Source organism: Heteronotia binoei, chromosome 15, assembly GCF_032191835.1.
Source record: "Heteronotia binoei isolate CCM8104 ecotype False Entrance Well chromosome 15, APGP_CSIRO_Hbin_v1, whole genome shotgun sequence".
Lineage (NCBI taxonomy): Eukaryota > Metazoa > Chordata > Lepidosauria > Squamata > Gekkonidae > Heteronotia > Heteronotia binoei.
This window is the reverse complement of record NC_083237.1, coordinates 19,289,625-19,317,056: the sequence shown is the minus strand read 5'-3', so window position 1 is coordinate 19,317,056 and position 27,432 is coordinate 19,289,625. Positions and strand designations below refer to the sequence as shown.

The window sequence follows — 27,432 nt, the reverse complement described above, 5'->3', positions numbered from 1 at the left end:
ATTCAGTCTTGCAAACAAAAAAACTCTGAAATAATGTGGGGTGGTAAGATAGCGGGGTGAAGATTTTGGATAAGAAAGACCAAGAAATAGGGGTGAGCATACTTTGCAGGCTCTCAGGTTCAAACTACCATGGGCGATTTCAAGGACTTCCTTTTTGACTGGAGAAAAGACTTTGGTTTTAGCCCATCTCAAAAATATCATCAATGGGCATTCTAACTTTCATCAGTTTGAAACAGTTTCAATAATAATCAACACAACTGGAGCCCGGGTATTAAGTAAACAATATAAGAAATCTACCGGAAACAATGTAGCCTCCATGTAAATTATCAGGCTGTGGAAAGACTTTGTGGGGACATTTCATATATTGTATATTGAGTGTTCTGTACTTTGTCTTTTCAGCTTTGCACTAAATATATTCACACAGGGTTTACGTGGAGGTTATATTGTTTCCAGTGTTTTTCTTATATTGAAACAGTTTTAGTGGCTGCTAGCCTGCAGAAGTGAAACAGAACCTCCATGTTCAGGAATAATGTATTCTCCTTTTTGGGTGTAAACAGGGGAGGACTCTACCTTACATCCCCTTGCTTATGAGCATTCCCTAAAGCATCTGGCTGACCACAGCTGGAACCAGGATGCTCAACTCGACTGCTCCCAGCCAGCTCAAGGGAGGACTTTTTGTACAGCCAGCTCAAGGGAGAACTCTTTGGTCAAAAGTAGGGCTGGATTAACAATTTGGCAAAGTAGGCACTGGTCTATGGGCCCCCACGCCTTTGGCGGTCCCAGGCTGGCTCCTCCTCCCCCGTTTCCCCCCTGCTTGCAGCCCTCCCAGCCTGCACACACAGCCAGCAACTGAGCCGCTCTCTGCCCGACTTGCCTGGTGTGGCTGCTGCTGGCATCGTTTCCAAGTTTGCCTCTCTCTCCTCCTCCACAGCTTTGTTAAAAGGGCTTTTGGGAAGGTGCCTGCAGGCTGCAGCAGGGGGCCACAGAAGGTGGGGTGGGTGCTGCAACTCTGAGATAATTTGCGAGGGGGCCCCAAGATTTTGACTGCCTAGGGGCCTGCACAGGGTTTAATCCAGCATTGGTCAAAAGGGGGGACTTCCAGCGCCCACGGGGTCCACACGAAAATAATCTTTGTGGCATCTTTAAGGCCTGCCACATACTTCCAACCTCTGCTGTATATCTTTGGCACTCAGTTTCTCTCTCTCTCTTGCACATGCTTCTCCTCAATCGCTCAGTTTGGCGCATAGGCAGCTTCTCCAGCTGGCAGCGAAACCATCGGTGCTCTGCGCATGGACGCCCCATCTTGGTGGATCTGTCGTTCTGGGTCTGACCGATGGAGCCTTGTTGGTGCTCAATCCCAACGTCAAGAATTTCTGGAACAGCAAGTGAGTGGGAGAGAAGCGGCTCTCAGGGGAAGAGGGGGTGGGAGAAGAGCCTGCTTCAATGCTCTTCTCATTCCCCAAGGAGCAGAGAGGATTTGCGATACTTCAGCCGTGAGTACTTTGACGTCTCTGCATCCGAGGAGGGCACCCTTCACCTCTGGTACTCTGCAACTACTCCTGGCTCATTTGAGATGGTGAGGAGCTTCTGCGGCTGGAAGCCAGGGGGTCCCCCCAAACTCTTGAATCACCGTAGGCTCTTATACACGTTGGGCTTCTTCTGCCTACTGAGCCTGGTCTTGCAGCAGCCGGCCAGATCAAAGCTCCCACACGTGAAGCTGCCTTGCACTGAAGCAGACCCTTGGCCCATCCCGGTCAGTATAGAATCATAGAGTTGGAACGGATCTCCAGGGTCATGCAGGAAACTCACAAACACCTCCCCCTAAATTCACAGGATCTGCATTGCTGTCAGATGGCCATCTAGTCTCTGTTTAAAAACCTCCAAAGGAAGAGAGCCCACCACCAGGCCTGTTCCACTGAGGAATCGCTCTAACGGTCAGGAAGTTCTTCCTAATGTTGAGCCGGAAACTCTTCTGATTTAATTTCAACCCATTAGTTCTGGTCCTACCTTCTAGGGCCACAGAAAACAATTCCACACCATCCTCTATATGACAGCCCTTCAAGTACTTGAAGATGGTAATCATATCACCTCTCAGCCGCCTCCTCTCGAGGCTAAACATCCCCAGCTCCTGCAACCTTTCCTCATAGGACTTGGTCTCCAGACCTCCCACCATCTTTGTTGCTTTCTCTGGACCTGTTCCAGCTTGTCTGAGTATGGTCTACTCAGACTGGCAGTTGCTTTCCAAGGCCTCAGGCAAAGGTCTTTCCCATCCCCTACTGCCTGGTCCTTTTAACTGGAGATGCCAAGGATTGAACCTGGGACCTTCTGCTTGCCTGACTGATGCCACAGCTGCTTCCCAAGAACTGGGGCAGAACCAGCCAGCTTTTTTGCCTAATTTTGCCCAGTTTTCTTCATCACAGCCCATGTCGCAAGTAACTTTTTCCCATACCAGCCCCATGATCCCCACCATAACCTTTTGGGTGGTCAAAAGGAGGACCATCTCCTCCCTATTTCACCAGCAGCCGATCTGGTTGGATCCCTTTTCCAGCCAGTCACTGCATCCTGATTCGGGAATTCTGCTTATCAAAAGCAGATCCTGAAGTCAGCTTCCTGTGGTGAAATTTGCCCAAGTTGAATTTCTTCAGTCAGTGATGCTCAGCTGAACAAGAGCTGCAGGGTGGGGGTGGGGGGGATGGCCCAATCTCCTCTTTCTTATCAGATTTGCATCCTCCCTTTTTGTTTCTTAGAAGAAGATCAAGTTGGAGAAGCAGACGGAGGAGCAGGAGCCGGAGCTCATACTTTGGGAACCGAAAAGGCCGTCGATCTCGGTCACTGCTGCTCGCCTGGTCAAGGGTGAGAAGGGACAAGAGACCTGAATGGTTTCTCTGGGGGAGATGCTTTTGCTCATGCAGCTTTCAGGTGCCATTTGAAACACAAGTTTCTAGTCTTCATGGTGGAGACATGCAGACATTAAGACTCCCAGAAGAGCCTTGCTTACCATCTGCCTTTGGGAAGGGAAACATGCACATTCTAAAGCGATATCTGGGAGCTCAATATGTGCTTCTCCTGGCACCATTGAGGAACTTGGCCGTACTGCTGTGAAGGCGTTAGGAAACGTATCCAGGAGATGGATTATCGGAGTGCATGTTTTTGTGCCCGCAGCGGGGTTCGTTTATTTTTTGGAATCCCTCCACTTGAGATCACGGCCATCTTAAGCCTTCCATTCGTCCACCCAAAATTATTTTTGGTTTTTTTAAGTTGATTCGGCTAAACATACAGCCCACCTGTTATGACTGGTAGATTACTGAGGACCCCTTTTTCAGAGCGTTTGTGTGACTTCTTTAGTGAAGTTTGGTACATTGGTGCATAATTTATTGAGATGTCCCCCTGTGACACCTTGGAATCTATTTTTAAAGTACCGTTTGGGCAATATTTCCTTTTGACCTCACTATAAAATAATCTTGCTCCTTTTATCTGATAGATCTCCTAATAGTATCTTCACTGTTGCTCAATTTTTGTATTGTCTGGGTACAAAGTCTCACAGATGACGTTTATCAGGAGGGTCCATGACCTCTCATGATATTAGTCCAAAAGAGCTTGAATCAGAGGAAAGGAAAGGAACATGTGCTCCACCCTGGATGGCCCATGCTAACCCAATCTCATCAGTCAGTACACAGAGGCAGGCAAACCTCCATTTGACTCTTTCCTTGAAAACCCTGTTGGGTCACCACAGGGCTTTTTATGTAGCGGGAACTCCTTTGCATATTGGCTTCTCTTATGTTCTTATCTTACAGTAGAGTAGGCCCTGTACAAAGAGCCCTGTAAGCTCTTGGAGGATTGGCTGCATCAGGAGTGTGTGGCCTAATATGCAAAGGAGTTCCTGCTACCAAAAAAAGCCCTGGGTCACCCTAAATTGGTGGTGGCTTGAGGGTACTTTCCACCCCCAGATGTGCAACCAGGTTCTTAAGTGGGAAGCCGGCTGGCACAGTTTAGCATCAGCCCTGTCTGGCATTGCAAGAGCCATTGGCTGGCGAGGTGGCAGATTCACATCAAGGGCACTGGCTGACTTCAGAGGGAAGGGGGCGGGAAGGAAAGAAGCGGGCAGAAGGGCTGCAGGCGACATCTTTAATTCTTGCCTCCTTTTACGACAGATAAGTTCTTGTTCTGTGGTGACTCTGAAGGAGCCCTGTGGACCCAGACCCGGCAGCAGCAGCAACAGGAGGAGCTGGAGAATTCAGACTGCCAGTGGGTGCTTAAGAGGCAGCAGAGGAGAAAGGTGAGGGGGAAGCAGTTGCGCTGGATGGGATAAGGTGACCAGGATGGGGTTTAGCTTCCAGAGAATTGGAGCAGATTTTGAACCCTTGACTGCGTTGGGGCTTGGTCCCCTTATGGAAGCCTCACCTGGACTTTACTGAGTCAGCTGATGGAGTGGGGGAAGGACACACCCGCCAGGCTGCATCTTCGGTTTTCACCAGTACTTGACTTTGCTGCTTTGGTACCTAGAACCTAATGCTTGTTCCACATATTTTTTATGGGCTGAAGCTGTCTTTCAGGTCCTTTTACACCCCCCTTGCAAACTTGAGCATTTAACCTGCCTTTCTGCATTTTAAAACCCGGGACTTGCTTCCGCAGGGACTCAAGAGGACCACAAGTGGGACCAAGCCGTTTTTTATCTTGTTTTTTGAAACAGTCTCTGCTTACAACCAGCTTGTTACTTCCCTATTTCCAGCCATTTCAACCTTGTGTCTGTTGTTTTCTTAGATTCACAACGACAGAATCACAGCTCTCCACATCATCGAAGACAAGATTGTCACGGCATCCCACGACCGGGATATGAAAATCTGGGATGGCAGCACAAAGCAGCTGGTAAGAGACCCCCATGTGGGACTTATCACAGGACAGGTTGCATTGTTAGGGTATCCTCAGCGATGCAACATAGAATTGTGGCTGCCAGTGTTCTTTGTAGAGTGTTATATGTAACACCATCCTTAGGTTTGATGTTTACCCACTGCTAGGGCTTTTTTTGTAGCAGGAACTCCTTTGCATATTAGGCCACACACCCCTGATGTAGCCAATCCTCCTGGAGCTGACAGTAAGCCCTGTACGAAGAGCCCTGGAAGCTCCAGGAGGATTGGCTCTATCAGGGGTGTGTGGCCTAATATGCAAAGGAGTTCCTGCTACAAAAAAACCCTGCCCTCTGGACCCCCCCACGCTTCAGGGCTACCTCAGGACTAAGCCACCTTGTCCTATGTCTGTCGAGGAAGAACAGCCCCTTATCCTCACCTGTTCACTTAAAAATTTGCCGACTCTTTTCGTCCCCGTCCCAACCTTACCTTCTTTCCCCCTGAGATCTCATTTCCACCCTCCCCCCCAAAGTGGTGCAGCTGGTGTGTACCACTTCAGTCTGCAGCAGGGTGTACTCACGCAGTGTCCATCAATCCCTCTGCCTGTAGAAAACTAGTATATCAAGAAGAAAGCTGGGCTGCAAGCGTCTTCCCTCTGCTACTGAGTTTTCTGTGCAGGTGGAATTGTTTTAATGGAGGGAATTAGTAGAACCACAGTGTTGGGAAGAGCCATACAGGCCCTCTAGTCTAACCCCCTGCTCAATGCAGGATCAGCCACCTTGGAGCATCCCTGACGAGGGTTTGTCCAGCTGCCGCTTAAAGACTGCCAGTGAACGGGAACTCACCACCTCCCTCGGGAGCCGATTCCACTGCTGAACAACTCTTACTATAAAAAAGTTTTTCCTAAACACCAGCTGGTACCGCCTCTTAATTTAAACCCCTTCTTCAGTTCTGCATGACCACGCCGTTGCCTGCAACTGCAGCTAATGCCAAGTCCTGTTCAGATCCAGGTTTTATCATCCGGCCACATTTTCTTCCCTCGAGTCTCGCCCCTGTCTTTATCCAGCGTATCCGTTTCTTTTCTGTCTGGGCTGCAGCTGGGCCAGTTCCGATGCCTCGCCCCCATCTCCCGCCTCGAACCTTGCCCTCGGGCAAACCCGCCTCTCTTTGTCGCGACCGACACCCTGGGCAACATCTACTTCCTGGAGTGGAGCAGCCTCAGTGCTTGAGAGGGAGGAAGAGACGCTCCAGCTTTGTCTTCCTCGCATGATCTCCAATTCCGGCTGGTTCCCCATCGCATTCCGGAGCCAGCCATTCCGGGCTTGAAGCTTGAAAGGTGAACGTAAAACACATTCATGATTTGCACCTTGGTTGATTTGGTGGTGCCTTTTGTGTTGGGGCCAAACAGCTCGAGAACAAAGATGAGATGAATAAGGTTTAGGTACTGAAAAGCAGCAGAGGCAGGAAGTGTTTGGTCTTTACCACCTTAAAGTCCGTTTTGTGCCTCTTCAATCGCCCACCTCGGTTTAGTCTATGGGGAGAGCAGAATGGCCTTGTGGGCAGCCAATTTGCTAGTGACCAATTATGTGAATGAGGTCACCTTGCAGTCTGTATTCAAAATGCAATAAAAGTTTACAGCAATTGATGGGCAGAAAATTCAGGAGCAAGCCATTTCTTCCTGTTCTGTGTCATTCTTAAACAAACCTCACGTTTTTGCCCCCGGAGTGGTCTGACTCAGGGCTTTTTTGTGGTTGTGCTCCCTGCTATTAGAAGATGATGGTATTGGATTTATATCCCACCCTCCACTCCAAATCTCATAATGGCGCACAATCTCCTTTACCTTCCTCCCCAACAACAAACACCCTGTGAGGTAGGTGGGGCTGAGAGAGCTCTCACAGAAGCTGCCCTTTTAAGGACAGCTCTGCGAGAGCTATGGCTGACCCAAGGCCTTCCAGCAGCTGCAGGTGGAGGAGTGGGGAATCAAACCCGGTTCTCCCAGATAAGAGTCCACACGCTTAACCACCACACCAAACTGGCACCTGTGTGTTGGGTAAATGGGTGGAACTCCACGCAACCTTATCAGTGCGAGCACTTTTTATTTAAAGTTTTTTAAAAAAAAACATATTGCCCTGACGCACGAACTATTCAGAACATAACAAACAAGAGCAAAAGAGAAGACCTTCCAGTCTTTTTGAAACAAGCCTCCTGATCTGCCCTCACACACCCCACAGGGCCTGTGTCTGTCAGCCGGTCGGTAGCAGCAGTCCACTTCCAAGTCCAGCACCTTGGATCAAGAACTTCGATTGGTGGCGTTTTTAACCCATCTCTTTCCAAGAGAGGACTTCGGGAGTGCTCTTGGACTGTATGTCAGAGGAACATCAAATCAGCAGCAAGGGGTTGATCCTCTTGACTCAGAAAGGCGGTGCGGGCAGAAGCTGCCCTCCTTCTGGCGGTCATCCTCTGCCAGTGCTCACCAGAGCTGAGTAAAATTGAAGCGCACCTTGAGGAGGTACTTCATCCGCACCTGCTGAGGGTCATAGACGATGAATTCATTGTAGTTCAGGGTGTAGCCGCTGGGGTTCACCACGCCTGTTTCCTCCACTGGACCCAGAGGGACAGCAGCCCCATGCCTGCCCACGAAGGAAAGACGGAAAGAAACATACATCACATGATGCTTGAGGCAGCTCCCAATCATTGAAGATGACACCGTAAGAATTATCAGCCCAGGGACACTGCAAACATCCAGCATTCTAAAGCACAACCTAAAAACAGCCCTCAGGCAATGTTCCCTCTAAGCTGTGGAGTCTGGTGAGCAAAAAGTCTTACTTTGTGAGCTACTGGCCTTAAAGCTGTGAGTTATAAGCATTAACGTTAGTTTGCTCTGGGGCCATTTTCCCTGAGCTAAGACAAAAACGTGTGAGCCGCAGTCTAAAAAACTGTGAGCAGCTCACACTAACTCAGCTTAGAGAGAATACTGCCCTCAGGATAGAAGTAGAGGGAACCAACCCCTCACTTAAAAGCCTAGGCAGAAACAGAACATTTTGGCCTAATGCTTGAAGGACAGCAAGGGAGGGTGGCTGATAAGCCTCAAGGGAAAGGTCATATATAAAACAAGGTGCCGCCAAGGAAAAGGCCCTGTTTCTAGTAGATTGTCTCACCTCAAAGGAGGGGCATAGAGAGCAGGATTTGCAGCACAAACGATCTTCACGAAGGCCACGTGTATGAACATGGCTAAGACACATCAACTCATCTATTCCTTCTCCTGTAACCTTTGCTAAAATTGTGAGCTTTTTCTCATTCATGCTGGGCATTTTCCCTGTGACACACCGTCTCTCTTCAGTGAGAGAAACTGGTTGTAGTGCTTTAGCTGCGCAACAGTAATGTTTAATAACGGGGTAGAGCTTTTGCCACATGCCATGTATCAAGCAGTAGACAGTGCGTTTCCTTTATAGCTCTGACCTCTCTGTCTTCATTAGCAAACAAAACAAAAAGCACAAGGCAGTACTGGCACACTGGAAATCTTACTCTGACTCTACTTTGGCCTCCAGAGCCAAGCGTTATTTAGGCGTATATCTAATTTCTTGAGGACTAGAAGCAGCTGCATTTTAAAACTGGAGAGTTCCGTCTCAGCAGTTCCCCATATGCTGCCCCTCCTGCCAAAACTCACAGAGTGGTGCTGTTGGCCGGGGCCAGCTTGCCGAGCCCTTTGGTGCTGTGTTTGTTGGGTGGCAAATTCATCGCTTCAGGATTTGCCTCCAGCAGTTCGTTGCATTCGCCCAAGGCCACCTACAAGGAGGACAGAAGGCGAGTGTTGATTTCACAGACAAAAGCATCTGGCCCTCAAAGCTCTTCAGCTGAGCTTGCGAATGGTGTATGAGGCAGTTGTCACAAATCATGAGGCAACGGGAGGGAGTTGGAGACAGAAGGAGAACTGGGCAGGTGAGATTGGAAGTGGGTGTGTAGTCTACACAGTGTAGGTGATTTGCTGTGTCTCTTCCCAAAGAAGTTCGCAAAGAAGTTGATATTGGATTTATGCCCCACCCAATACTTAAGAGTCTCAGAGCAGCTTACACTTTCCTTTAACTCCCCCCCACACACACAGCAAACACCCTGTGAGGTGGGTGGGGCTCAGAGACCTCTGACAGAAGCTACCCTTTCAAGGACAGCTCTGCAAGAGCAATGGCTGACCCAAGGCCATTCCAGCAGCTGCAAGTGGAGGAGTGGGGGAATCAAACCTGGTTCTCCCAGATAAGAACCTGTGCACCACTGCACCAAACTGGCAGCGGGTCTCACCTCTTAGCCAAACTTAATGCCAAGCTTAACCAAACATAACACCACCCAACTTAACCACTACACCAAAGGGCAGCGGGTCTCACCTCTGAGAGCAAGAGCAGGCCGACGTCTCTCTCACGGGTGGCGAAACAGTAATTGGCGCTCTTGGAGGACATGTCGGCAAAATAGATCCCTTTCCCAAACTTGGAAAACAGGAAGAGAGACATGGCTATGTAGCGAAGGGCAGCCACAGCAGGAACGTAGCTAAGAGCGGGAGGATGGGGGAGACTCACCATGTAGCCTGTGACAGGAGCCTCCGGAGGGGCCACTCGCAGCCCCCGGCTCAAAATCCCCGCCCAGTTTCCCAGGCGGGATCCATGCCACAACAACATCCTGAGGAGGGAAAAGGAAGTACGGGAGGTGAAACGTCCCAAGTGTAGGTCATTTTGTAGATAACGAGGTGCCAGAGCTCGTAAGCAGAGCTCATTTGCATACGCCACCCACCCCTGACATCACCGGAAGGCGGACAAAATTATATCAGCTCAGCATCAACCTTAAAATGCTTCTTGGATTAGCGATGTCCTCATAAAACCTTACTCCCGCCATACTTTTTAAACGACTTTCTCCTATGCGGCCAACGGTGGCATGAGGAAGGCTCCCATCTGCCTGCTTGATACGTTTAGGTTATTTCCCCTTTTTGTGTGGGGGGAAAATATTAGAAAGTTTGTCACATCTTCAGAGTTCAGCAACATTTTCACAGGGGGGTTGAACAACGGAGCCCAGAAGCAAGTATTGGGTGGGGGGTGGGGGGGAGAGAAAGAAAGAGCACAATGAAAGTTAGAGGTTCCGGAGCTCCGCTCCTGTGAGCTCTTACCCAAAATGAGGCCTACCTGAGTGTAGGCCTGTTCCTGCCTTACACTGAATCAGAGCCCCAGCCTATCAAGATCAGTCTTGTCTACTCAGACTGGTAGTGCTCTCCAGGGTCTCAAGCAAGGGTCTTGTCTGGGGCAGTGATGCTCTGTATTCTTGGTGCTTGGAGGGGGGCAAAGTGGAAGGGCTTCTAGCCCCACTTGTGAACCTCCTGGTGGCACTTGGGGGGGGGGGTTTGGCCTGATCCAACATGGCTTCTCTTATGTTCTTATGTGACACAGTTGGACTGGATGGGCCACTGGCCTGATCCAACATGGCTTCTCTTATGTGACACATAGTGTTGGACTGGATGGGCCATTGGCCTGATCCAACATGGCTTCTCTTATGTTCTTATGTGACACAGAGTGTTGGACTGGATGGGCCACTGGCCTGATCCAATATGGCTTCTCTTATGTTCTTATGTGACATAGTTGGACTGGATGGGCCACTGGCCTGATCCAACATGGCTTCTCTTATGTGACACATAGTGTTGGACTGGATGGGCCATTGGCCTGATCCAACATGGCTTCTCTTATGTTCTTATGTGACACAGAGTGTTGGACTGGATGGGCCACTGGCCTGATGCTACAGGCCTTCTCTTATGTTCTTATGTGGCACAGAGTGTTGGACTGGATGGGCCACTGGCCTGATCCAACAGGGCTTCTCTTATGTTCTTATGTGACACAGAGTGTTGGACTGGATGGGCCACTGGCCTGATCCAACAGGGCTTCTGTTATGTTCTTATGTGACGCAGAGTGTTGGACTGGATGGGCCACTGGCCTGATCCAACAGGGCTTCTCTTATGTTCTTATGTGACACAGAGTGTTGGACTGGATGGGCCACTGGCCTGATGCTACAGGCCTTCTCTTATGTTCTAATGTGGCACAGAGTGTTGGACTGGATGGGCCACTGGCCTGATCCAACAGGGCTTCTCTTATGTTCTTATGTGACACAGAGTGTTGGACTGGATGGGCCACTGGCCTGATCCAACAGGGCTTCTCTTATGTTCTTATGTGACGCAGAGTGTTGGACTGGATGGGCCACTGGCCTGATCCAACAGGGCTTCTCTTATGTTCTTATGTGACGCAGAGTGTTGGACTGGATGGGCCACTGGCCTGATCCAACAGGGCTTCTCTTATGTTCTTATGTGACGCAGAGTGTTGGACTGGATGGGCCACTGGCCTGATCCAACAGGGCTTCTCTTATGTTCTTATGTGACCCAGAGTGTTGGACTGGATGGGCCACTGGCCTGATCCAACAGGGCTTCTCTTATGTTCTTATGTGACGCAGAGTGTTGGACTGGATGGGCCACTGGCCTGATCCAATATGGCTTCTCTTATGTTCTTATGTGACACAGTTGGACTGCATGGGCCACTGGCCTGATCCAACATGGCTTCTCTTATGTGACACATAGTGTTGGACTGGATGGGCCATTGGCCTGATCCAACATGGCTTCTCTTATGTTCTTATGTGACACAGAGTGTTGGACTGGATGGGCCACTGCCCTGATCCAATATGGCTTCTCTTATGTTCTTATGTGACACAGAGTGTTGGACTGGATGGGCCACTGGCCTGATCCAATATGGCTTCTCTTATGTTCTTATGTGACACAGTTGGACTGGATGGGCCACTGGCCTGATCCAACATGGCTTCTCTTATGTGACACATAGTGTTGGACTGGATGGGCCATTGGCCTGATCCAACATGGCTTCTCTTATGTTCTTATGTGACACAGAGTGTTGGACTGGATGGGCCACTGGCCTGATGCTACAGGCCTTCTCTTATGTTCTTATGTGGCACAGAGTGTTGGACTGGATGGGCCACTGGCCTGATCCAACAGGGCTTCTCTTATGTTCTTATGTGACACAGAGTGTTGGACTGGATGGGCCACTGGCCTGATCCAACAGGGCTTCTGTTATGTTCTTATGTGACGCAGAGTGTTGGACTGGATGGGCCACTGGCCTGATCCAACAGGGCTTCTCTTATGTTCTTATGTGACACAGAGTGTTGGACTGGATGGGCCACTGGCCTGATGCTACAGGCCTTCTCTTATGTTCTTATGTGGCACAGAGTGTTGGACTGGATGGGCCACTGGCCTGATCCAACAGGGCTTCTCTTATGTGACACAGAGTGTTGGACTGGATGGGCCACTGGCCTGATCCAACAGGGCTTCTCTTATGTTCTTATGTGACACAGAGTGTTGGACTGGATGGGCCACTGGCCTGATCCAACAGGGCTTCTCTTATGTTCTTATGTGACACAGAGTGTTGGACTGGATGGGCCACTGGCCTGATCCAACGTGGCTTCTCTTATGTTCTTATGTGACACAGAGTGTTGGACTGGATGGGCCACTGGCCTGATGCTACAGGCCTTCTCTTATGTTCTTAAGTGGCACAGAGTGTTGGACTGGATGGGCCACTGGCCTGATCCAACAGGGCTTCTCTTATGTTCTTATGTGACACAGAGTGTTGGACTGGAGGGGCCATTGGCCTGATCCAACGTGGCTTCTCTTATGTTCTTATGTGACACAGAGTGTTGGACTGGAGGGGCCATTGGCCTGATCCAACATGGCTTCTCTTATGTTCTTATGTGACACAGAGTGTTGGACTGGATGGGCCATTGGCCTGATCCAACGTGGCTTCTCTTATGTTCTTATGTGACACAGAGTGTTGGACTGGGTGGGCCACTGGCCTGATCCAACATGGCTTTTCTTATGTTCTTATGTGACACAGAGTGTTGGACTGGATGGGCCATTGGCCTGATCCAACGTGGCTTCTCTTATGTTCTTATGTGACACAGAGTGTTGGACTGGATGGGCCATTGGCCTGATCCAACATGGCTTCTCCTATGTTCTTATGTGACACAGAGTGTTGGACTGGATGGGCCATTGGCCTGATCCAACATGGCTTCTCTTATGTTCTTCTGTGACACAGTGTTGGACTGGATGGGCCATTGGCCTGACCCAACATGGCTTCTCTTATGTTCTTATGTCTTTCACATTACCTGCTACCTGATCCTTAACCCTGCCCTCCCAAAGGTTCCAACCAGGGCTTTTTTTTTTGCGTATTAGGCCACATACCCCATGATGGAGCCAATCCTCCCAAGAGCTTATAGTATGCCTTGTAATAACAGCCCTATCAACTCTTGGAAGACTGGCTACAGCAGGGGTGTGTGGCCTGATATGCGAAGGAGTCCCTGCTACAAAAAAAAGCCCTGACCTGCTACCTGATCCTTAACGGGAGGAGCTGGGGACTGAACCCGGGACCTTCCCCTGAGCCGCAGCCCCGCCCCACTCACCGGTTGGGCAGGTCAGAGCGGAAGGCGGAGCTTTCCTTGTCCAAGACGAAGGCCTCCAGGAGGGTCATGGTGTAATCCTTGTGGGTCGGGGCATGGGTGGACAGCAGGTAGCGCTCTAATACCTGGGGGTGGGGGGGAGAAGCAGGGAGAATTGAAAGCATTCCCCCCCAAGAGGTCTTTCCAAGCCAGGGCAGGGCCCCCCTCCTTCCTCGCAGCCCACCTGGAAGTCTGAGGCCTCCCGCTCTAAGGGCTGCAGCTGGCAGCTCAGGCCACGGTAGCTCCGGTCCAGCGGGTGCTCCTGGTCCAGCTGCTTTGACCCCACCAGCTTGATGGCAATGCGGATCTCGCCGAGGGCCTGGGGGGCAAAAGGAAATGGAGGACAAACCAGCCTCTGCTGCCAGGAACCCCAAATGGATAATAACCCAGAGGGAAGAATCCCCCCTTGTGTCAGTCTGAGGCCACCGACTGCGGCTTTAAGTGACTAACGCCCACAGGCCTTAATAGGTCTGGGAAACAAGATGGAGGTCATATTAAATCTAAGGTTATTGGATGTGAGGTAATTGCGCCTCAGAGGACGAAGGGACCTTTCTTTTAACCCTGAGTTATGGGAGACAGAAGGAGCCCCGTCGTGCAGAGTGGTAAAGCTGCAGTCCTGCAGTTTGAGCTCTGCTCACGGCCTGAGTTCAATCCCGGCGGAAGCTGGGTTCAAGTAGTCAGCTCAAGGTTAACTCAGCCTTCCATCCTTCCGAGGTCAGTAAAACAAGTCCCCAGCTTGCTGGGGGGGGAAGCGTAGAGGACTGGGGAAGGCAATGGCAAACCACCCTGTAAAAAGTCTGCCGTGAAAACGTCGTGATGCGACGTCACCCCAGAGTCGGAAACAACTGGTGCTTGCACAGGGGACTACCTTTTTTTGGGGGGGGGGGGTTTTCAATGGGAGACTGCCTGCAGCCTCCTGCAATAAGGAAAAGAGCTGCCACACAAAACAGTAAATGTAAACGCCACCACCTTTCATTGAAGACATGAATCCCCAACCGGTTATCTTAAAACTATACCATTTTGCAGGGCCTAGCTCATTCAGCCCCACAAACTGCAGCTCTGTCTAGCATTTGCATGAGAGCTGAGCCCCCTCCCTGCCCAATAGCTCTTGAGGAAGAAGGTCTACCTGGAAAAGAGGCTCTGTAGGACCCAGAGCAGAGGTGTTATCTGCCCACCTGACCTTGGTCAAGAGTCTTCCCCCTCACCAGACCAATTCCCCCTCCTTAGCTGCCCTGGCCCAGCTAGATGTTCTTACTTCTAACAGCTGTGCTTTCTCTTGTAACTCCTCTTCTGACTTGATCAGTGGGGGAGTCTTCAGCCTGGGGAAGGAGAGAAACGGCAGAGTCTTGTAAGAAAAGACAGAACTAAGTGCAACTCTTCATACTCACGCATACAAACACCACTCCCTCTCAATCACTGGTTTGTATGTAGCTCTAAGATCATTTTTAGGACTTAAGGTTATGGGGGGGGGGGGGGGAAAGTGTGGCCACTGGGCCAGCCAGCAATTTAAAGGGGGGAGACCACCAGAGGAGCTCCTTTGCATATTAGGCCACACCTGCCTGATGTAACCAATCCTTCAAGAGCTTAGAGGGCTCTTCTTACAGGGCCTACTGTAAGATCCAAGGGGATTGGCTACATCAGGGGAGTGTGGCCTAATATGCAAAGGAGCTCCTGCTACAAAGTGATCCCTAGAGACCACCATGAAAAGACATTGGTCTTGCTGGCTGAAACATTTTCCCACTGGAAATGTCCTCCGACCCCAAAATCTGCCTCACTGGGGAAGTGTGAAGCAGGCGTGGTAATTCTCAGGAGGGAAACGGCAGGAAGGCAAAGGGTTAAATTGCTCCCCCCTTCTCATCCTTTGAACTGCAATCTAGTGGTTGCCGCTGGTAAGAAAAAGACAGAGAAGGGCAGGGTATAAATCTACAGCAGGGGTGGCCAACGGTAGCTCTCCAGATGGTTTTTTTTTGCCTACAACTCCCATCAGCCCCAGCCAGCATGGCCAATGGCTGGGGCTGATGGGAGTTTAGGCAAAAAACATCTGGAGAGCTACCGTTGGCCACCCCTGCTGTAGATTTATACCCTGCCCTTCTCTGTGAATCAGAGACTCAAAGTGGCTTACAATCTCCTCTATCTTCTCCCCCCACAACAGACACCCTGTGAGGTGGGTGGGGCTGAAAGGACTTTCACAGCAGCTGCCCTTTCAAGGACAACTCGTACAAGAGCTATGGCTGACCCAAGGCCATTCCAGCAGCTGCAAATGGAAAAGCGGGGACTCAAACCTGGTTCTCCCAGATAAGGGTCCACACATTTAACCACTACACCAAACTGTAAATGAACCACCTGGGGAAAAAAAAATCACAAAACCAACCCATGTCTGGTTTCACCCTAAAGTGACATCAATTTGAGATGAGTAGAGATGGGAAAGATGAGCCTCCTGTTGCGACCACCACCAAAGTGCGTTCAAAGTCAGGAAGGCATGGATTGTGGGGGGAGGGCACCAAATGCGGATTGGAGAATCTGGCCTCAGGTCAAGGGATGTAATCCCGCCCTCCTCTACTGACGCGGAGGCACCAACCCAAAATCGTGGGGAACCCGAGTGTAAAACTCATTGCAGGCTTCCAGCAGGGCGCGGCCCGTCTGCTTCCTCTTCAGACACGCCTCCACCTTCTGCAGCGACTGATAACCGGCCTTAATCTGTTCAGCCGTCAGCTTTCCTGTTGCGGGAGACAAAACGGGAGGCGGGAAGGAGGTTGGAAATAGCACTGCTTTTGGTCTCACAAGAACATGTCAGGGAACATCAGTAATGGCGGCGCACCATCTAGCTGCCACCAACTCACAGCAACTCCAGGAATGTGGGGTTTTCCAGGCCAGAGATGAGCAGAGGTGGTTTTCCATTACCTGCCTCTGCAAAGCCACAACTGTCTTGGTGGTCTTCCAAATACTAGCCAGGGCTGACCCTGCTTCGCTTCTAAATTCAGACAAGATCAGGCTTGGGTGGGTTATCTGTAAACGTATTTGTGGAACGTCTGGGATGTACCTGGCGCTACAGTAAACCTGAAACACTGCTTTGTGATTATACGAAGGCACACAGCTCTGTCCACGGAGTCTGAAATGAGAAGCTCTAATCCCACCCCAAGCCCCTGCAGACAACTTTAGCCAGTTATACTCCAGAATCTCCAGGCCTCCAGCAAGTGTAGAGACAATGGCTCTTAATTTACTAAAGCCCAGGGGTGTCACGAGGGCCAGATCTGACATAAACGAGACCTTGTCGGGCAGGGCCATGTGGATTGTAAAATGTTAAATCATTAACATTTGTTTGTCTTAAAGGTGCTTTCTTTGTATCTCTCCCGTGCAATCCAGGGTCTTTCAATCGCACAGCAGAGCTACTTAGCCAAGCCTCTCTTCCTTCTGTTGGCGGGGCTCCTCCCCCTCCTGGTCCCCTGGGAAGAAAGGAAAGAGCCAGAGCTTCCTTTCAAAGCGAGCTATCCTTCCGCCCCCTCCTCCCCAAGGGAGGTGCCTCAATCAATGGAGAAAATAGAGGCTTTGCTCTGTAGCTCCTGTGTGATTGAGCGAGCCTGAGAAAGCAAGCCGTGATGCAAAAAGAAGCAAGAGAGAGGGAGAAGGAAGCAGACTGGAGGCCCGATAGGAGCCCTCTGGGGGCCTGATTCTGTCTCTCGGCTACATGTTTGATACCCCTGCTCTAGAACATAAAATGGTAACTTCCTAATTCTCCCACGTACAGGTCATTCCGGCAAATACTGACATTGATGCTATTAGTACTTATTTTCACTAAGAACATGTCTTGAAGAAGTAGGACAGGTTTCTTTGAAGATGTTCAGCCACTACAGAGGTACTTAAAGCTATAATCACAAATCTATCTTCAAAATAGCCATGAACAGGTAATTTCCCCACGCCCTTCCTTGCTGTATCTCTTCAGAGTGATTGAGCTAAAACTCAGAAGTGATCAGCTAGGGACACCCACCTAGAGGGGCCTTCTTGGTGTCATACTTCATCTCCACCACCATCTCCTCCATGGTGCGAATGTTGCAGATCAGTTCCACCAAGGCCTGCACCCGTGGATCCAGCTGTGACACAGGCTTGGGACATGAGACTGTCTTCTGTGAAGCGGCTTTCTCTTCACCCTGGTGGGAATGGGAAATGAGACTGAGTCAGCAGAGCACCCCTCTTCCTCGTTCTCTCTTCTCCCCAACACTGCCCGATTTCTCACTGCATCACTGGCTTCGTAGTCCATGTGGAGAAGGTCGTATTTGCCTGGAACCTTCTGAAAGTTATTTCGCTTGGCCCACTCATTCTTTGTTTTATCCAAGAATCTAGAAGAAACAGAAGGAAAAGATCAAGATCGCTTCAGAGACAGGGAATGCTGGACTAGATGGGGAATCCTCTGAACTCCAGCTCTACTTACTTTTTGGTGAAAACGGCTTTGGCCTTACTCAGGTCTCCAGCGCAACTCACGAGGGCATGCTGACCTTGTTTACCCACTCAGGAGAAAAAAAAAACCAGGAGACGGAAGTTCAGAATACACATACAGCAGGAGAGAATGAATGATTTCCTGCAGCTCTGGAGAACAACCCAGGAGTCCTAGCTCCTGGGAATACTATTTACACGCCCATAATTCAGCTACCCGTGGTGAAGAGTGGTAGGCTGCAGTACTGCGGTCCAAGCTCTGCTCATGACCTGAGTTCAATCCCAGAAGAAGCTGGGTTCAGGTAGCCGGCTCAAGGTTGACTCAGCCTTCCATCCTTCTGAGGTTGGTAAAATGAGTCCCCAGCTTGCTGGGAGTAAAGTGCAGATGACTGGGGAAGGCAATGGCCAACCACCCCATAACAAAAAGTCTGCCAAGAAAACGTCATAATGTGACGTCACCCCATGGGTCAGCAACAACTTGTTGCACAGGGGATTACCTTGACCTTTAAGCCCTTACATCAGGGGTGGCCAACGGTAGCTCTCCAGATGTTTTTTTTGCCTACAACTCCCATCAGCCCCAGCCATCACCCATGCTGGCTGGGGGTGATGGGACTTGTAGGCAAAAAACATCTGGAGAGCTACCGTTGGCCACCCCTGCCCTACATAGTTTGGACTGGAAGAATCATGTAACAACAACAACAAAAATTGCTTTGCCTTGTTAAATCAAGTCAAAGGTCTATCTGGTGTAATATTCTGCCTGACAGTGACCAGCCAGATGCTACCATGAAGCTCATAAGAGGACTATGAAGCTGACGGCTTTCACTGGTTGCCTCTCTCTCAATCGTTTGATAACCAGAGATCGATTCCTCCTAAAACTGGAGACTCCATCCTCAGCTGTTGTGCCTAACCGCCACCAATAGGCACATCTTCCATGAAAGTCCCGTTCCCATTTCAGCAGCGTCCAGACATGATGATTACAGGGCTCGGGCCTGCCTTGCTCTCGAGAGATTAACTTCAGCTCCTGTGCCCCTATTTCTAAAGGCAAATCCATGCTCTGTGGCAGCTGCCATGGCCCGTTTCTTTTCCTGGACTTACCACGCCCCCAGCGCATCCAGACGCTGTAGCTTCGTGCTCCGTCATCCTCCAACAACTGGATGAGGTAGTACTTGTTGTTGTTGAACTGAAGATTTGTCTGGGAGGACCCAAAAAGATGAAGGCAGGGTTCAGGACGTGAACGTACATCCTTTTGAGCTTCCACCGCCCAGTTTCCTCAAAGCCAACTCAGCATAATTCTCTGTTCAAAAGCAGCCGTCTCCTGGACAATTCTCTTATCCCTCACCTGCAGGGGTGGCCAAACTGTGGCTCAGGAGCTACATGGGACACTTTCATTCATATTGTGTGGCTCTTGAAGCCCCCACTGCCCCGTCGGCTGGCTTGGAAAAGGCATTTGTCTCTTTAAATCACTTCTCCAAGGCAAACCAGCCGGCAGATTGGATAATTAATTGAAAGTTGCTTTCTTCCCGCCTCCCTTTCCCTCCATCCCCACTCCATCTAATTGCCTTCCTTTCTTCCTTGTGGCTCTCAAACATCTGACGTTCGCGTCTTGCGGCTCTCAAACATCTGATGTTTATTCTAAGTGGCTCTTGTATTAAGCAAGTTTGGCCACCTCTGCTTATCTGCGTCTTGCTATATAAAGCGTCCTGCGCATGAGTGTCATCTGTCCTGGAGGCAGGAGCAAGGAAACCACCAAGGAGCCCAGGACAACCAGGGCTCTTTTCGTAGCAGGAACTCCTTTGCATATTAGGCCACACCCCTCTTATGTAGAGTTTACAGGGCTCTCATGGCAGGGTCTACTGTAAGCTCTTGGAGGATTGGCTACGTCATTGGCCTAAGATGCAAAGGAGTTCCTGCTACAAAAAAAGCCCGGAGGCAACCATGATAGCAGGCAGCTCTCCTTCCACACAGGCTGCCACAACGGTCCTTTGAATCTCCTAGGGGCCCCCTGTTGCTTTCATTTCCTGAAACAAATTGGCATCATCGGCTCACCTGATTTAACATCACGTCGTATGTGTCCTCTCCTTCACAATAAACGTGAGCCTTTTATCAGCAGGAATCGGAGAGGAGCCAAAAAAACAAAAGAAAAATGACACAATGACGTGTGCTCACAGATCTTTAGGGACTACAAGCTGGAGCAGGGGTGGCCAACGGTAGCTCTCCAGACGTTTTTTTGCCTACAACTCCCATCAGCCCCAGCCAGCATGGCTGATGGCTGGGGCTGATGGGAGTTGTAGGCAAAAAAACGTCTGGAGAGCTACCGTTGGCCACCCCTGATCTAGAGACTTCAGTTGCTCAATTTCTTTATATGAGGAAAACTAACCAAGAAGGCTGGTTTAAGCCTCACGATTGGCATTCAGAAGCCACCTGAAAATGTACATGACTTAACCGCCACATGATGATGATGAAGAAGATGATATTGGATTTATAGCCAGCCCAATACTCTGAATCTCAGAGCAGTTACAATCTCCTTTACCTCCCCACTACAACAAACACCTTGTGAGGTAGGTGTGGCTGACAGAGCTCTCACAGAAGCTGCCCTTTCAGTGACAACTCCAGCAAGAGCTATGGCTGACCCAAGGCCATTCCAGCAGCTGCAATTGGAAGAGTGGGGAATCAAACCCAGTTCTCCCAGATGAGAAGAGAAGACCACCACAAATTTATACCCCGCCCTTCTCTCTGAATCAGAGTCTCATAGCGGCTTACAATCTCCTTTATTTTCTACCCCCACAACAGACACCCTGTGAGGTGGGTGAGGCTGAGAGGGCTCTCACAGCATATAAAGAAGTTGGGCACCTGAAGCATAGCTCCTGCGAGAGCTATGGCTGACCCAAGGCCATTCCAGCAGGTGCAGGTGGAGGAGTGGGGAATCAAACCCAGTTCTCCCAGATAAGAGTCCGCACACTTAACCGCTACACCAAACTGGCTTTCTGTGCACTTAACCGCTACACCAAACTGGCTCTCTGTGCACTTAACCGCTACACCAAACTGGCTCTCTGTGCACTTAACCGCTACACCAAACTGGCTCTCTGTGCACTTAACCGCTACACCAAACTGGCTCTCTGTGCACTTAACTGCTACACCAAACTGATCGCATGATGCTGCACATGGGTAGCAGCTGCCACAAGAAGCGCGCACACACATAGCCCTAGTCAGGAACTAGCTTTCAAAAAGTCGGACTGGATGGCAAACGAATGCTGCAATCGCCCCATGAAGCTCCATTACGACTGCTGCTCCTTCGGCCCAACATCTTTGACATCCAGGATGGCAACTGGAGCCCCACACTGCTCCCTACAAGGGACGTGACTGGGCTTGGGAGCCACCCATTGTCCCCTCCTAAACTAAAACTCCCCAAAGATGAGTTGTCATGCCCCCGCCTGGCAATGTCCCGAGCTCTCTGCTGCTAGTGGGCCACAAAAGAAGCAAGACCAGTTTATTGCTCCATCCCCAAGATGGCGGAATGTTAACGTCCAGGATAGCCAGTTCCTTACTTTGCCTAGCTTTGCAGTGCATTCTGGGTCCACGGGAGCTTTCCCCTTCACGATCAACGTCTTCACGGCCTCTCCTGGGAGAGAAGGAGACAGGTTTACAACAGGGCTGTGCAGGTGACTTTTAATAGTGACTCCCCAGTTTGGGATTTTGTGCTGAGATTCAGTCATCAGCACTGATTGTTTTTTTTTTTAAATGAGTTTCCAACTTGTAAAGCTATCACTATGACACAGTGGGCCTGATTTAAGCTCAAAGATCTGCATCGCAAGACTGCCCGCTTTGTGTTTTAGTTCTTACTGTAAGCAGGGGTCATTCTGTGGAAAAAGAGGTGCTGGAGCTCTTTTGCATAACCTATTTGCATATGCCACGCACCCCTGACATCACCGGAAGGTGTGCTAAATCAGGTCCCCAACCCCCTGTCCATGGACCTGTACCAGTTCGCGGCCTGTTAGCAACCAAGCTGTGAGTTGTATAATTATTTCATTATATATTACAATGTAGTAGTAATAAGACATTGGATTTATATCCTGTCCTCCACTCCAAATTTCAGAGTCTTAGAGCAGCTCACAATCTCCTTTACCTTCCTCCCACACAACAGACACCCTGTGAGGTGGGTGGGGCTGAGAGAGCTCTCCCAGAAGCTGCCCTTTCAAGGACAACTCTTGGGAAAGCTGTGGCTCATCCAAGGCCATTCCAGCAGCTGCAAGTGGAGGAGTAGGGAATCAAACCTGGTTCTCCCAGATAAGAGTCTGCACACTTAACCACTACACCAAACACTTTAGAAATAAAGTGCACAATTGTATCATCCCGAAACCATTGCCCTCCCCTCCCCAGTCTGTGGAAAAATTGTCTTCCACAAAACCGGTCCCTGGTGCCCAAAAGGTTGGGGACTGCTGTGCTAAATTATATATCAGCTCAGCATTTACCTTAAAATGCTTCTAAAATTAGAATTGTCGTCATAAAACTTTACTCCCATCATACTTTTAAAAGTGGCATGAGGAAGATTTCCATTTATTTGCTTTGGTTATCTGTTTTGGTTATTTTCCCTTTTGGGGGAGAGGAAGACTATTAGAAAGTTTGTCAAATCTTAAGAGTTCAGCAAACTTCTCACAGGGGATTTGAACAATGGAGCTCAAAAGCAAGTATTTGGTGGGGAGGGGGGGGGGAGAGAGAGAGAAAGAGAGAGAAAAAGAAAGAAAGAAAGAACAATGAAATTTAGAGGTGCTCCGCGGCTGTGAGCTCCTGCCCAAAATGAGGCCTGACTGGCACCCCAAGGACTTGACTACCCAGCTCTTCATCTGGCTGAGAGCTTTGGTTACCAGCTTACCCACTGAAACCCACTTACCCTTGCCATCCCCCTCTCCCGGACAGGCTGCTGTCTCTGCTCCATTTCGGGCCTTCTTTGCAACAGCAGGACCTCTGGGATCGGAGAAGCTGTCGCTGCCTTGAGATTCTCCTCCTTCGGGCACTGCAGCATCTGGATGGCAGAAAAAGGGCGGAATGGAACGGGATTTCCGGTTGGAGAGAAAAGGGAGCCTACCACACCAGCCAGGGCCCCTCTGAAAAGTGGAGCAACATCTGGCCCTTGCAGGGAAACCCCCCACCACCACCTTCATTGTTCCCTGTAAGCTGCAGAGTCTTGTGAGCAAAAATTGTACTTTGTGAGTGAGCTAACTGGCATGAAAGTTGTGAGTTCCTGCATGAATCAGTGTGCTTTGGGGTCCTCCTTCCTGAGCTATGACAAAAATCAGTGAGCTGGAGGCTTAGAGGGAACACTGCCTACCTTATAATTTCTTCTCTCCCTCTCCCTCCTGGTTTCCCTCCCCAGTGTCCCCCTCCCGCCCCCACACTGTTTCTCTCAGTCTATTATGTGCCGTGTTTGGTTTGCCTCCTGACTGCCAAACTAGAAGCTGCTGTGAGTCATCCCAAGGCCCTCTGAGTGGGTCCGACCACATTGTTTGACTCTCTGCTTGTTTATCTGCTTCGCAGGGTCTTGGCCTAGCAACTCATCTGGCCAGACCTCCTCTCTCCCAAGGTCCGGGAGGGAATGTATTGATCCGAGAATTAAGTTTACTTGTGGTCCAAAGTGGACAAGAACAGCCATGAAATACGTCACTGAAAACACACACACACACACAAAAGACACCAATTCCTTTTGGTCCTTGAGCCGACACCCCCTGGCTGTCAGAGATCTGGAGAGACCTGCAGAAAGAGATCTGCCCCTCTTCCAAGGGGATCGGGCTGCTCTGTTGCGCCCACGGTCCTTAGGCAGCAGCTGACTTGCAAACACTTGGAAAGATCAACAGTGAAGCCTGATTAGAGACCGCAGTGAGTTTGGGACTCAGGGTGGCGACACGCCCAACCTATGCTCCCTCTAAGCTGTGGAGTCCTGTTAGCAAAACTTCTACTTTGTGAGCTGCTGCAAAAATTAGTTTGCTCTAGGGTCATTTTTCCTGAGCTAAGATGAACATGTGTGAGCCAGAGGCTAAAAAACTGTGAGCTGGCTCACACTTCCTCAGCTTAAAGGGAACACTGGGCCCAACACCCATGTGCTCCGGCAGTGAGCCATTCCAAAACCCAGTAAGAGAGGAGAGCCGATCTTGCTTCCTCCCCGGACAGCAGTCACAAATCTCAAGTCCTGAACTGACAGAGACGGAGCTCCACCAGACAAAGAGCTCCCAACCTGTTTTATCACTCGCTGCCTTTTCCATCTCTTCTGGCCCTAGGATGAGAACTCAAAATCCCCATTTTGCTCCACGCTCTGCAAAAGGAGGCTGGAGCTAAGAGCCCAGCAGTCGCGACGCAGGGAGAAAACCCTCAGCTCTCACTCTGCCCTGCCTCTCATACGTACCAGACTGCCGGCATTCCATCTGGCGCTCAAATCCAGTACGGGCGTTGATCTGCACCATGCGGGTCGTGTCCAACTTGTAGCGGGTCCGGCCAACCATCATTTCCACCGTGGGCTTCCCCTGGCCGTTCTTGGCTGCCTGCAAGGCCAAGCAGGTATTGGCCGGGTAGGGGAGCCAATCGCCTTCTTGGTCCCCTTGCCACTGCCACACGACATCTGCCCCCACAAAACAAGAGAGGAGAGGAGACTATAGCTGCAAGTCTGCGTGGCCTAGAGATGCTAGCGCCACACGCAGGCTGGATTCTCACAAGCAAGGGCCAGACAATTGGGCATGTTCAGCCTGGAGACAAGGAGGTTGGATGGACTGTTATTTATAGGAGAGTAAAAAGATAAAAAGGCAGTCCCCTGTGCAAGCACTAGTCGATTTCGACTCTGGGGTGACGTTGCCTTCACAACGTTTTCACGGCAGTCTTTTTACGGGGTGGTTTGCCATTGCCTTCTCCAGTCATCTACACTTCTCCCCCAGCAAGCTGGGTACTCATTTTACCGACCTCGGAAGGATGGAAGGCTGAGTCAATCTGGAGCCGGCTACCTGAACCAGCTTCTGCTGGGATCGAACTCAGGTCCTGAGCAGAGAGCTCAGACTGCAGTACCGCAGCTTTACCACTCTGCGCCACGGGGCTCTTTTACAGGAGAGTAGGGCACTGCTTAAGTTGGTAGCAGAGGGCAGGACTCGTTAAGAATGGTTTTAAATTATGGTTGGGGAGGTGTCGGTAGGCTATTGGGAAAAACTTTTTAACAATAAGAGCAGTTCAGTGGTGGAATCAGTTACCCATGGAGATGTCTAAACAGAGACTGGGAAACTGTGTAACGGCACCCACAACAGTGGCTGAGTCTCTGTTTAGACATCTCTGAGTCCATGGGTAACTGATTCTGCCACTGAACTGCCCTTATTGTTTAGGTCATCCTGCATAGTGCAGGGGGCTGGAATGGATGGTCTTGAGGTCCTTCCAGTTTTTAAATTCTGTGATATGCTCAGGGGCACTCTTGGCTCACAGGGAAAAATGCCTTGGGTAAAAAAATAAGAGAGTGTGATTTTTATTAAGCCGCCCACAATGTTGTAAAGAGAGTCACCAAAACTGGCCTCCTGCCATAAGCATACCCTTCCAGGTGTGGGTCTGATATTTCCCATGGATTTCGAGATATCTAAACAGAGACTGAACAACTGATGGATATTTTGGACTTAGCCAGGATGGGGTGATTAAGCAAATCTAAATAACAATAATTATTATTATTGCTTTTTTGTAGCAGGAACTCCTATGCATATTAGGTCACACCTCTCCATGTAGAAGAAGAATTGCAGATTTATACCCCGCCCTTCTCCCTGAATCAGAGACTCAGAGCGGCTTACAATCACCTATGCCTTGTCCACCACAACAGAACACCCTGTGAGGTGGGTGGGGCTGAGAGGGCTCTCACAGCAGCTGCCCTTTCAAGGACAAATCCTGCAAGAGTATGGTAACCCAAGGCCATTCCAGCAGCTGCAAGTGGAGGAGTGGGGAATCAAACCCGGTTCTCCCAGATAAGAGTCCACACACTTAACCACTACACCAAACTGACTCTTAAAGTAGATCCTGTAAGAAGAGCTCTGTAAGCTCTTGGAGGATTGGCTACATCAGGGGTGTGTGGCCTAATATGCAAAGGAGCTCCTGCTACAAAAACAGCCCTGATTGTTAGTACTATTATTGTTGAGGAGCTACACACAATGAGGCACCTTGGCCATCTTGAATCCTGCTCCTCTCCCATCACAAGCTCCTGCTCTTTCTTACAAAACCAAACAGGGCCAGGCTTGGGATAAGGGCAACTGGAACTCTGAACCAGCCAAAGCTGCTACTGAGCAATTAAATGGCTTCACTGTCCCTTCACAACAACCACATTTTGGACATCTGAAGTAACACTTGGTTTCCAAATTCAGCACTTTTAGGACATCCCCCCCCATTCTCTTGGATCAGGCCCACCCATACAGCAGAAGGGTGCAGTAGAGCCCTGGGGATGGTAAGACCAGACCGTACCACTCTGGTCTGCGAGTGGTCGATGACCCCTAGCCCAGGAGAGGCTGACTGGAAGGAGGCGGTCAGTGCAGAGACTCAAACAGAGATACACACAGCACCCTCCTCTACATTTTTGGGGGGGGGCAAGATTTAATGGCAAGTCACCCATGGCAACACACAGAATAAGGATGTTCATCGCAGAGTCAGAAACTGGGCAACTCCTTTTTCTAGTGCTCCGAGAGACACTCACAAGAGTCCTGAGCCCGGACCGCTGCAGCCACACGCGTTTCCTCCCCTGTCTGCTTATTGCGCTGCAGCATCCCACACAGGTCGACGGACGATTCACCAAGGTCCACTGAAAGCTTTCCTGCCCTGCAGAGGAAGAAAAGCTTGTCTCTCAGGAGCCCTGCCTGAGGCGGCTGCGCTTCACACAGAGACCCAACCGGCACTCCGACTCACCTGGCTGCCTGGCTTAGGGCTTCACTTTGCTCCGCCGGGAACTGCTGCCACCCGGTGCCCGAGGTCTCCCACTCCCAGCGGAGCTCCAACTCCGCCCCTGCAGCGCTGGGTTCCCCATCCAGGGTTTGGGAGGCCTTCCGTTTCCGTCCCATCTCCGAGGGGGCCCAAGGGCTTCCTTCTTGATCACCTAGTGGCATCAGTAGAGAGTCACTTGCAACGATCCTCCACTACATTCCGCCCCCCCCTTCCCTCCGCTTGACATGGCCTGTTCCAAAAGCACAGCTACCACTCCTCCTAGCCTGCAGGTCCAGCATTCCCCACCGTCCCACAGCTCTGAATCAGCACGTCCCTGGTTTGAACCTTGCCTCAGCCAGGAACTCTTCATGGTCTTATTTGTTTATTAAGAAGTATATCTTCCCTCCTAGTTCAAGGGATGCCACCGTCTGTCTCTGCCTCCCCCTTGCAACAGAGGAAGAACACGGTTTTACCTTTTAGAATCATGCGTAATGAACGCAAAGAGCGTTGAATACGAAACCCAATCTGCTTTGGACAAGTCCAGGCAATCTGTTTGCCTCGGGGGCCGCTGGCCACGGTGATCCAGGAGAACCTCCACTTTCAGAGGCAGCAGATACTCTGAAACCCAGTGCTAGGGGTCAACATCAGGGGGAAGGCCTTAGCTTATGTGCCACGTTGGCCCTCCAAGGCAACTGGTTGCCCACTGTGTAGAACAGGATACTGAACTAGC

At 50.3% G+C, this 27,432-nt stretch overlaps 2 protein-coding genes across 2 annotated transcripts in view; one reads left to right on the top strand and one right to left on the bottom strand.

Moving 5' to 3' along the window:
• TEP1 (telomerase associated protein 1) overlaps positions 1–6,500 on the top strand; it is an 87,736-nt gene extending 81,236 nt beyond the window's left edge. The window contains 6 exon segments of the mRNA XM_060254943.1: positions 1,236–1,422; positions 1,499–1,576; positions 2,748–2,853; positions 4,152–4,276; positions 4,762–4,866; positions 5,942–6,500. Of these exon segments, the coding sequence (XP_060110926.1) occupies positions 1,236–1,422; positions 1,499–1,576; positions 2,748–2,853; positions 4,152–4,276; positions 4,762–4,866; positions 5,942–6,073 (733 nt within the window). The 3' untranslated portion in view covers positions 6,074–6,500.
• Positions 6,501–6,923: 423 nt separating this feature from the next.
• PARP2 (poly(ADP-ribose) polymerase 2) lies at positions 6,924–26,844 on the bottom strand. The gene is made up of 18 exons (XM_060256294.1): positions 26,688–26,844; positions 26,479–26,600; positions 24,181–24,393; positions 22,675–22,806; positions 21,332–21,405; positions 19,833–19,883; positions 18,882–18,978; positions 17,785–17,860; positions 17,590–17,692; positions 17,344–17,503; positions 15,937–16,075; positions 14,614–14,677; positions 13,543–13,677; positions 13,323–13,444; positions 9,410–9,509; positions 9,221–9,319; positions 8,512–8,630; positions 6,924–7,474 (listed from the first exon to the last, which is right to left on the bottom strand). The coding sequence occupies exons 1-18, from the start codon at positions 26,837–26,839 to the stop codon at positions 7,315–7,317; spliced, it is 2,118 nt and encodes a 705-aa protein (XP_060112277.1). The 5' UTR covers positions 26,840–26,844; the 3' UTR covers positions 6,924–7,314.
• Between the last annotated feature and the right edge of the window lie 588 nt (positions 26,845–27,432).